The 12,401-nt window shown below is 31.5% G+C and overlaps 1 protein-coding gene across 7 annotated transcripts in view; it reads left to right on the top strand.

Annotated features, from left to right (window-relative positions):
• LOC145292018 (golgin subfamily A member 1-like) overlaps window positions 1-12,401 on the top strand; it is a 250,205-nt gene that overhangs the window by 215,794 nt on the left and 22,010 nt on the right. For all 7 annotated transcript variants that reach the window (XM_080138020.1, XM_080138021.1, XM_080138017.1 and 4 more), the window contains 3 exons: window positions 5,077-5,179; window positions 5,586-5,767; window positions 7,264-7,374. In XM_080138020.1, coding sequence (XP_079994146.1) covers window positions 5,077-5,179; window positions 5,586-5,767; window positions 7,264-7,374 — 396 coding nt within the window. The remainder of the gene's footprint in view (window positions 1-5,076; window positions 5,180-5,585; window positions 5,768-7,263; window positions 7,375-12,401) is intronic.

The following is a 12,401-nucleotide window of genomic DNA, read 5'->3' as shown; positions in this document are numbered from 1 at the left end:
GAATCACCAAAGCTTCATGTCCTTATTTGTCATTTGACTGGATTGTATTTGTCTTTGTCTTCTGCTTTCAGTTGCTTCCAACCCTATCTATAGTCTTGTTCCAAGATCACAATAGGCACAAAAGTCTGGATTTATCAGGTGCTTGTGTAGACAATTCTTCTCTACAGCTGCAAGACCTGGCCGATGAGAGCTGCAGATCTTAAAAAGGTGGTACTGTCTCTGCTGAATTAAGCAGGTGCACTGGCACCATTTTGTCTCAAATATACAAATCTGGATGCAATGCAGAATCATCCTTCTTAATCAAGCGTTTTTAAAGAGGAGACTTTGTTGGTTCAGCCACGCTATTACCAGAATGCAGGAAAGTTCATCCATGAAGCAACAGCTCCAAAACCACTCCAGGATTAGCAAAGATGCCTGGGAAGCTGGAGATGTTGAACCTCCAGTCAACAGGTTTACAATGTTCATCACTGGTTCCGAGATTGGCTGCCCAGAACTATTTTGGCCACTGTGGACCATCGTGTGATGGGATGTTATGTGTTCTATAGGAGGAGTCGACTCAACCCATCTTGGGTGAATGCCACCAAAGTCAAAAGTCACTTTCACTTTAGTTTTCTTTTTCTTTTCCTGTTTTGAGTTATCTTTGCATCTAGCAAATGATTTCTGATGGGAAGCTAAAAGTTTTTTTGTTTTTTTTTAAGTTCTTTTCTTACTCAATATCTTTCTCTTGCATGTTTTATTTTCATTTATTTTTTGGATCAAACATGTTAATGTTTTCAAATTTTATTACACACAAAAACAATCTTTTTACACAAAAAACTAATTTTTTAAAAGAATTTAAAAAAATTAAAAGCAAACATTGAGTTAAAATATATCAGTTGATATTTAGTGTGAAAGAAACAAAAAGATCTGTAGATTAACAATCTCTGTTAAATCACATTCTTACTCGAAATAAACATGAGATTCTATTTTTTTTAAGCAATTATGTGCAAACACTATGAAAACTTGGCAGAAAAAAACAATTTTCAAATTTAAAGTGAGGAATAGCACATGAGTTTAATGTAAAATGATCCTTTATCTCCCGGCCATTCTAACATTTTAAGGGAGTTAACCTTTTTTTATATGGGATATAAATCCTGTGCATTTTTGTGATTGGGTCTATATTTTTAGGCAAATGTTTTTTACCATGCATTGGGGTGGGGGGGGCTGCTGCTTGAAATTAGGGTTAGTAATAGAGTTAATAAAGGAGTTTTGTGGGAGGTTGTCACTCAAAATTAAGGTTAGGTGTAGGATTAAAGAAATTTTATTAGAGGTTGGACTTGTGTGAAACATAGAAATAGTGGCAGATTTAAGGAAATGGTTTTTAAGAGGTGGGTTTATCACTTGAACTTAGGGTTAATAGTAAAATAAGTATTTTTTTTTTAATTAATTTTTCAATACAACCACCAAAAACCATTTAACCATCCTAAAAAGAATGGTTTGGAAATTTGAGATCATTTTATGTTAAATTTCACATGAGCAGAGAGATGAAGAGGAGTAATTGTATGAGCATCGTCATGAATCCCCCTCCTTCCCGCCAATTAGAAAATTGGTAGGGGTTGTGGCCCCATGTTGCAAAATTTATCTGAATTTCATTGGGGGGGGGGTCTTTAAAAATCATAGAACCAACACTAGTCAGCCAAGAAAATATAAATCTCTTATGCAGAAAATATCAAATCTAGAATGTGTAAACTGGTCAAAAATCTTAACAGAAATAAAATGGCTGATATGAAATAAAAACAAAAGACATTGTGAGAAAATAAATATTACAACTTAAGTTTTAGGCAATTTCAAACAGAAAAAAAGCCTATTGAGTATTAAACAACATGGTGTTAACAAAATCAATAATTTCAACTTTAACAAACGCTGCAATCTTTGTACGCTTATTTCTGCCAATAAAGGAATCGGATATCATAACTACCCCATTTTGTTCGTCTTATTTTTCTTAACATTATTGCCATCGCCTGGAATTTTATGCAAAATAAAATATAAAAACATAAATGTGACGACAATCTATATCATATTTCTTTGATGAAGAGAGTCTTACAAATAATGGAATCAAGATTGCATGAGTAATTTTAACAACATCTATCTATATCATCGCACCAACCGTTATTCCCTTAGTATGAAAATGGAATATTCTAAAATACCCAATAAACAATTGTTTCGAATGGATAAGTTATTGCCAGCCAGTGCCTGGTTGGTGCAGATCGCAACACTAATAAGTTATTTATTGCCAGCCAATGTATGGTGGGTGCAAGTCACAATACTAATAAGTTATTTATTGCCAGCCAGTGTCTGGTAGGTACAGATCACACAATACTAACAAGTTAGTTATCACCAGCCAGTGTCTGGTGGGTACAGATCACAATACTAATAAAGTATTTGTCACAAGCTTTTGGTAAGAAGTTCTCAAGCACTTTGATTGTGACCTGCTGGGTGCAGGTCACAATACTAATAAGTTATTAGGTTGGTGCAAAAAAAATGTTGTTTTTTTTACGTACAACTTCAAAAGATTGTAACTCCTTTCATGATAAACTTTATTAATCGAAATAAGAATTATTAGAATCGACACATTCTTGCCAATGAGAAACAAGTTTATTTATCCGATTAGCATAGAAATCCGGAGTTCTGGAAGCGATGAAGTCATTGAAGGCCGATTTAGCATCATCTCGGCTTTTGAAACATTTTTCGCGCAGGAAGTTGTCAAGATGCTTAAAAAAGTGATAATCAGTGGATGAGAGGATGAATATGGCGGATGAAGAACTGTCTCGTCGGCCAATTCATTCAGCTTCTGCAGGGTCAGTTGAGCAACATACAAGCGAGTATTATCATGGACAAGAATTGGTTCTTTTATATTGACCAGTCTCAAGCACATACATTGGAGCTTCTGGTGTATTTTATCAATTTGTCAACAGTACTTCTCCGCCGTAATTATTTTGCCCAGATTCAAGAAGCTGTGATGGCTGAGACCGGCCGTAGACTACCAAACAGTCACCATAAACTTTTTTTTGGTGCAATTTCGACTTCGGGAAGTGTTGTGGAGCTTCTCCGGCATCCAACCAATGTAGAGGATCCATTTCTCATCACACATCACAAACTGCTCAAAAAATGGGTTGTTTTTGTTGCACAGAAAAAGCATAGAAGACACCTCAAAACGACGATTTTTTTTATTATCGTTCAGTTCATGTGGCACCCATTTTCCAACCTTTTTGACTTTCCTATTTGCTTTAAATGGCGAATGACTGTTGAGTAATTGACCTCGAGTTCGACAGTTGAAGATAAGCAATTTCAGTTCAGAGTAGCCCAATAGAGTTGTAAAGACAGCCAGTGTTCACCAGTTAAGTTCAGTACCTGCCAATACTCACCAGTGCCCACAGGTAACCGCCCCAAACTAGCACTAATCGCCAGTGTATACAATGACAGCCAATGACTTCTGCTAGCTGCCATTGATAGACAATGCCTGACAGTGGAAGCCAGATGATTTCATCTTAGCTACGGCCACCAGTGCTCACTATTTTCCAGAGTTGACATTAATATTTTAATTTGTTTTCGGGGTGGGAGGCTAAATCTGTTCTAGCTTTGCATCATACTTCCACTGGGCAACATCAATACACAGGCCCTGCTAGTATCCAATAAAAATAAAATGAATAAAAAAGAAAAACTAGATCAAACAGAACCTGAAAAATGTACCTACTATAAAAACAACAAAATAGAAAAAAAAGTAGTAATGATTAATCAAAATTGGTATAAAAATTACTTTGAATGAATGGAGTAAAAAGTAACCTTGGCAAAATACATCTGTTACTAATACACCTATGTCTGGATATCGTCTGTATCTAGGAGACATTCTTGAAACAAAATGATAAAGCAAAGAATTTTCAATCATACAATCAAATACATGAGACAACACTCGGATATTCTGGGGAGAATATTAATCTTTTGTTTTAAAATAACACTTCCCAGCGCAAAATCAGTTTGAACATCAATGTTAAAATTGATTTTGCTATTAGGGTTAAAACAATCAACATATGTTCTCTATCTATTCTGCCATGAGAAATGAGTGAGCTTGAAAATCTATTGATTGCATGACTTCAATAGCCACAGCACTGGTTGAGAATATAGCGATACAAATTTAAAGCATGTAATGATTTATAACTGAAAATGGTTTGTACTTAATCAAGAAGTACAGATATATAAATAATTTTTCCAAAACCCACTCAGCTATAAACTCAACTATATGTGACCTAAACATACATAAACTTCTCTTGAGAATTTAAGAGGACACTTCTGATAGTGATCGTTTTTCAATTTTCCTAAACGGGTTTGAACTAAACTGTGAAAAACTAGTATGTTTGAAACTGAACAGGACTAATTGAGAAAAATTTCTGAACCTATGTAAAAAATACCTAACACAAAAGAACAATGATATGAATTCTGTTATTATACTGAAACTGACTGAATTAATGTTTGCTTTACTAAGGCTCTTTGATAGCACAAAATATATGTTATAATATATCTTATTTCTGGGATTGTTTTGTTTAAAAAAGTGTTTAAATTCTAATTAGCTGTAAATTTTTTATTAATTGAAGAAGTTATCAATCTCTCACTTAGCTATCTATGTATTCTTCTCACCCTCAAAATTGATTCAATTACTCTCTAATATTTCTTAAGGTCTCTGAACATTTACACAAAGAGTGTCACTCTTTTTTTATTTTCAGCATTCACACTAATTTACATGCTGTGTACCTGCACACACCATAAGCGATTAATAAAATTAGATGGCAAAATGTCTCTTGACATCTATATTATCCTTATGGAGATATACACACACACACACAGTAGAACACATCATTATATCAACAAACATAGCAAAAGAATTCATCTTATAACAATCTATCAGACACAACAGAGAAGTTATAAGATTTTAGTAAAACTCCTCTCTAACTTTATTAAATTACTAATCCCCTATTAATAAGTTTCTTCGATTTTGTATTGTATAGTGAATATTAGTTATATTTTATGTCCTTTTGTTTTCAGTTTAAAAAAGTTGAAGAACAGTTGACAACTTCCTTGAACCAATTCCAGTCAATGGAAGTTGATGGCAGCCAAAGAGTCAAAGATCTCCAGATATGCACTGAGGGTAAATGAAAAGTATTTTTATTGCTTACCCCTTTTTTATTTTGCTTCTTTTTATAGTTTCTGGTTTTCTTCCATTAATACCTAATTTCTTTTTTCCCCCTCTTTTGTTAAAGTCTTTTTGATTTCTGATAGAACTTATTGGAAGAAATGATTAATGATTAGAAGAGTGTTTCTTATAAACTAGCTATATCTCTTATTGGTGAAATATTGGTTAAGTTTGTGTTTACATCAACCAAACTATATCCCTATCAGAATTCTGTTAAATTTGATTTTTAAAGTTTATTTTTAAAACTTGAATACATCTAACTTGTAACTTACATAAAGAGTGTTTTTGTAAAAATTAACCAATCATTAATTATTTAAAGTTCTAATAGCATTTATTTTATTTGTTTTTTGTTTTTTTACAGAGAAGGACAAATTGTTGGTACGTAATGCAGAGCTGTCACAGCATTTGCAATCACTGCAACAAAGCCAACAATTAGAAAAATTAGAGCATGAACAAGAATTAAAAGAGAAGAATAATCAAGTTTCCAATTTAGAAAAAGATGTAAGCAATTATTTCCAGAGTCTTAATCAATGCAAACAACAGGTAAGTTCTTGCATTTAAAGAAAAGACATATTTTAAAATTTGTAAAAGCCTCAGCAACTAAAGAGAGCTTTGCCTTTTTTTTGGATGACCTTTAAAAATTTGACCTTTAAAAATTTGATGCCAAAATGTTGCTTCAAAAAAAGGCAGAGGATTGAAACCAAATTTGTGTTGTTTGAAAATGGAAATTTTCTAAAAAAAAAAAAATTAAATATAATTATTTCTCAATTAGAGTTTATCAATTTATTGTTGGGATGTAATTTTTCCGGATTAGATAGAGAATGATAATCTCTACAATGAATTAATGATCTGAACTTAATGAAGTCAGCTTCCAATGTGGAAAAAAAGGATTAAATTAGAAAATGAAAAAAGAATTCATGTTTAATAAATGAATCTTTTTTTGGAGCTATTCATCAGATTGTATTGCAAGAAAATTGGAATTTTGACAAAAAGAAAATACTACTTCCCTATTATACTGGTCCTGGATATGACCTTAAACTGTATCCGATGGTGAGGGCCCAGCTTGCGGGCTTTGGGGAGTGTGAAGCCACCATTGCTCCCAGGTTCACTCTGACCCGGTGTAGTAGTACCTGTTAGGGTCCCAACTATGGATTAAATAGAAACCGAAAAAAAAAAAAACACATTCTATTAAAACATTTTCCTTAAATCACTGTATTCAGTACTAAATAACCTGAAAAATGTTGATATGCCATAAAACAAAACCAACCAACAACCCTATTACACATGAAATAGATTTAAATAATTACAAGGAAGCTGTTCATTAAGAAGTTTGTCTGATTGTGGCAAAGATAAGGAAACCTAGATTTTCCAATACTTAGTAACTTGATCATCATCATCATCTTAAGAAACTATAGGCAAAGAAATTGATCATCATCATCATCATCATACAGAACTATTTCCTTGTGAAGCTAAGGAGAACCCAAGGAGAAAGCATCTTGTATGCTCTTTCCTTAAAGACCTAAACTTTCATCATTACTTTGGGATGGACCTAAACTTTCAGAAGTTGATGGCACTTGACTATGACAAGGTTTGGTGCAGAGATTTTTCTTTAGACTAATTTAGCACAAGCTGAATTAGTAAAGGAACCGTTATAGTTAAAATTGGTTCAAATAAAAAATCATTCTCAGTTTGTTGTAATAGAGTTTACATAAGATCTCATTGCTAAACTACTTAGGAATCAAATTCAATCAAAAAAACAAAAATGGATGAAATTATCACATTATTATCAAGTGATCAACCAAGAACAAGATATCATATATCTATTAAAGTTTTGTTCGATTTCATTAATTAAATTTTGGATGTTTGTTCATTGAAATTTAAAAAATTGAATTCTTCCTTTCATGCTCTTTATTAATAAAAAAGAGATTTGCCTGAAAAATATTTCTGATGTAAAAAAAATATTTCTAAACGTGTGAATTTATAAAGATGACAAATGAACCGCATCAACCATGACCATAAATTGTTCATTTCTCTTCTAGATTATTGAACTTGAATCTAAATTGCATAAAACATCAGAAGCATCAGCAGAATTAGAAAAAGCACAACATAATGCACGCCAATTAGAAGAAATGCTTAATGAAAAAAATAAAGTAAGTATTATTTTATTAATATCTACAAAAAAATTTAGTGAAAGTGGGGGTAATTGTTTAGTTTAATCAAAGCATTAAAAAATGAGATTATTGAAAATTGTATGGACCCATTATGGAATTAAATTCTCATAAAATATTTCACTTAATTTGATCAAGTAGTTTTTTTTACATAGGAGAATCAAATTTTAATGAGATCGATCCCAGCCATCTTACCAATTTCGTGAATGAGGGAAAGGTATATTTAATCACTGTAAATTCTAAAATAAGTGTGGGAGATGTAATATTTTTGTTAGTTCTAATTTTTTTGTCATGGGAGATAAATTTTGTTTATGATGTTGAAGGCACTTTTTGTACTTTGAAAATTTTTAAATAAAAAAAGTGTTGCCATGTTTTCTACTTTACAGATAGAAAACAGAATAGATGAAGTGTAATATCAGAACAAGTACTTTGTTCAAGGCAAGACGCCATAACTCTTTCAAAATAAAGCCTGTGTTTACTGCTTAAAAAATTTCTGACCAAAACAAATGAAAGAAACTTTCTTTGTTTTTGTAAAATGTTTAATGCAAGAAAACTCATTGCTAAATAATTTAAGAAAGTTATTTCAATAAACAATCGATCAAAAAAATATTAAAAACAAAAAATCCCTGTTAGGCACTGTGGGATCTTGTGTGAAAAAAATCCTTCTACACTGAGGTAATGTTTTTGTTTGGATAGCAGAATTTCTTGTTTGTTTGAAATGATAAAAATATTGTTTAAATAACTTATTCAATGCATAAAATCTCCGAAGAAATTGTTTATTCTGCTTGAGAAGAAATCCTACATTGAAGCAATTTTTATTTAGTTTGATGAACAGGATATTTCAAAAATAGCAATTAATCCCTATTAAATTTTCCTCATTTCCCATTGGCTGAGACCTGAGAATACGATTATTCTGGATTAAAATCTTATAACATAAACGAACACACTTAACATTTACAAATATTTGAAAAATCCACACTTCTCCAAAAAATACCCTGAAAACAAAATACATTACATTTACGTTCAACCATGTTTACCTTTTATGCTTTCCAAGCAGTAAATTTTTATTTTTAAATATTTTTTTTTTTTACCACCAAACTTATTCTACAAATGCTAATCCTTCCTTTTGCATTTGCTTTTACACAAATTGTACTTTTTTTTTTTTTTAAGAAAAGATCATTTTTTACTTTAACTCCAACTTCAAACTTTCCTTAAAAATGATGAATTTTTATAGATTTCCCTCTATACTGATTCAGAAAACCTAATTATATATGACAGATGCAAGTACTTTACGACATATAATGCCCTCTCTGCACAAAAAAAATAAACATACCTTGAACCAAATATATGCATGTTTACTTTGCATAAAAGACCACTTATTGCATTAGAAACCACCAGTTGTTCTTTTTTTTAATAAGTTTTACCTTAGCTCCAACTACACGCTTTTCTTTAAAATGAAGACTTTTATAGGTTTTCCCACTATGCTGATTTTTAGAAAATCTCATTTTTCTTTGGGGCATACAAATAGTTTCCAAGATATAATGCCCTGTATTGTACACTTTTAATGACTGGCCACCAGATTAGCACGCATAGGCCGGCCGACACTGCAACCACCAAATTTTTCTGTTATTTCAAATTATTTGCACATTCGAATCCTAACAGCGATTAGCAAATTTTTAGACAACTCTACTCCCAATCAAAAAATGGGGTGTCTATTCCGAAAGCCATTCTTAACATAGGGAGGTTCATGGTGCCCATTCCGAAACCTGTTATTAACATGAGGAGGTTGGGGGTTGGGTAACAACAACAACAGCCATACTTTAATTTTTTACACTGGGAGTCCTTCTTCCACCGGGCAACACCAGTTAACAGGTCCTGCTAGTATTATTATTTTATATATGTGTATATATAAAGTTACCTTGTTGGTGAATGTGTGTGAAACATCTCTACCAAACTCCTCTTTTAATATTTGGTCTACAGGTATTTTGACCTTGGGAACACTTTCAATTTGGTTTTTAGCCTATAAAATAGTTTCAAAGCTTTAAAAAAAACAGTTGACCTTGGCTGGAATAAATCGACCAAGTTCTGAACATTCGTACATATACAATTTTAGCAGTCAGTGTCTTAATTTTAAGCCTTTTTTATCCAGTTAGCAATAACTCAGACAGCAACAATGAAGACTGAAATGCTAAATAATGACTAAGGTTGAAACCCTAAATGACGACTAAGGCTGAATGTTTGTGTTTGGATTCCAGATGATGGCACCAAAGTTATTTTTTAAAAAACTTTTCAAATCATTACTAATATATATATATATATATATATATATATATATATATATATTTTTATAAAGTAATAGGGTTCGTGTGTGTCTGTCTGTGTGTACAGCTCTCCATCATCAACGAAATATAAAGGAGGTAAGAGGGTAGATCTCTCCTGGTAGAGAAACATTAGAACCCATTTTAGGATGTTTCTGTTATAGGAGACATAAGAATCTTTGCCTAATTTCTTTATATACTATTCTACAAACAACCCCCATATCGAATGACTTATGCTCATTTGCATATCACATTATATTAAATCTCTTTAACTAATTACCTCGACCTTATTACATATTGGAAATATTCTAATCATTTCAACTGTACTATTTACAAAATCTATTTAACATTTAATCTATCTTCTATCTTCTATCTATCTATATCTATATCTATCTTCTATATATATCTATAAAAACAGAGATGTGTGTGTGCCACAGACGATTTCTGATTGGTTAATCCAATAATCACATCTCCTAAAAAACAATCGTTTCTACGCTCTTACCTTTACCATAAAATATTATGGCTTTATTTATTGTCCATCTTGGAAGGGTTTAATTTTTTAATAACTTGTTATTTACAAATTAAAAAAATACGAAACTACACGAAATACGCGCACACAAAATACTAAACTACACGAAAAATACTAAACTACGCAAAAAAATACTAAACTACACGAAATACGCGCACACACGCACACGTTCACTACCGTCACGTTGTTATGGCAACCAAACCCGCTGACTTCTTTTTCTCATTTCACTCGTGGTCTTTAATTCATTTCGGGTTTGTATTACTGTACACATAGATTCGAATAAGTTGCCAAAAAACAAATATATAACAAATAAATGTTATCAAAGGCAAATTTTTCGTGTTTTTATTCAATTTAACATGTTTATTCAGCTCGAAAAGCATACAGTGTTTACCGATGTATTGGAAAATTCAAGATGGCGGCCGATTCTCTCTTTAACACGGTAAGTTTGGAAAAAGGTGTAATAAATAAAAAACCGGTTAAAATACTGTTAAAAACTCGCTCAATATATGTTACCGTGACATAGGTTGACATATATTCGGCGGGTTTTTAATAGTATTTTGTATAGTTTTTTATTTATAACACCTTTTCCCAAACTTACGGTGTTAAAGAATGTGTGAGACGCCATCTTGAATTTTCCAACACATCGGTAAACACTGTATTCTTTTCGAGCTGAATAAACATGTTAAATTGAATAAAAACACGAAAAATATATCCAGTTTTTATCGTTTTTTTACCTTCTCTGCAGAAGTACAAAAAACAAAAAAAAAAAAAAAAAACGGAAGGTACTTTTACAGAATGTTAAACTAACCCTAACCGATGTTTTATGTTTAGTTTAGGAAAAGTCAGAAGAAATAAAAGTCATTATTGCATGAAATATACGTATTTAGTTGAAGTATTGTTTATGTCAATTCTTTCGAAGAAATTTAGCAAGAATACCTGTAAACCAGGAAATCGGTAAAATGTCATCATGGATGAATACTTGTCTATTATAATTTCTACCCTTGACAAAAACTTAGCCATAACAAAAGAGATTTATTGTTCAGATTGTTTTTGAGATTGATTTCTAAAAAGATATTTTATAAATAAAATCGACTTTAAACTTAAAGACTTAAATTACAATAATTGAATTTAAACATTCTTATTTCAATATTTGGCACATAACACCTGCAAAAATGATCACAATGTCAGGATTTCATTTTATTTCAGAATCGATGGCAAATACTAATATTTAACATTAGTTTATCATTTAAGCCGATAAAAAGCCCTTTTTTTTCCGAGTCATAAAAGGATTTGGAGTTTCCTAATCAACCTTTCGGGTGCAGTTGCACGCTCTCAAAATAACTAAAGTGTTGGCTTTAAAAAAATTGGTTCATTAAAACTAAACAGGTTTAGTTTTAATAAAAAAAAAAAATTAAAAAAAAAATCGCTTTGGTAATTAGATATGTCGTATGGTTATCCCTAATCGCTGAATAAAACCGCTAACGAGTTGAATGATTACGACATAAAATTAAACTCGGGTTCCTGAAACGGAAACTTCGTTTGTTTTTGTTTTTTTCTTATCAATATATTTACATTGTTATTTTGTTTTCATTTTCAATCATTCGAACAGTTTTCTTTTTCAAGTAATCCAAGTTACAAAATTCCCACTGTTTACTATGCTAAAATCACAATGACTAATGTATACCTATTAACCCTTATCCTTGAGTGGCCTCTGGGCCTTGATAAGTGGTGACACCCATGTAAAAAAAAAAAAAAAATCACTCGAACAGTTTTCTTTTTATAATGTACAGTTTTAAAAGTTTAAAAACGATATAGTTTTTACTTTAGGAAAATTAATGGGTCAGTTTTTACGATGTGCCCTGTTAAAATACTGTTAAAAACTCGCTCAATATATGTTACCGTGACATAGGTTGACATATATTCGGCGGGTTTTTAATAGTATTTTGTATAGTTTTTTATTTATAACACCTTTTCCCAAACTTACGGTGTTAAAGAGGGTGTGAGACGCCATCTTGAATTTTCCAACACATCGGTAAACACTGTATGTTTTTCGAGCTGAATAAATATATTACATTGAATAAAAACACAAAAAAGATATCCAGTTAGGTAGAAAAGTAACTTATCTTGCCTTTGATAACATTTATTTATATATTTGTTTTTGA

The sequence above is a fragment of the Euprymna scolopes genome, chromosome 13 (genome assembly GCF_053919585.1).
Source record: "Euprymna scolopes isolate OS-2025 chromosome 13, ASM5391958v1, whole genome shotgun sequence".
Taxonomy (NCBI): Eukaryota; Metazoa; Mollusca; class Cephalopoda; order Sepiida; family Sepiolidae; genus Euprymna; species Euprymna scolopes.
This window is presented reverse-complemented; position numbering and strand designations above follow the sequence as displayed.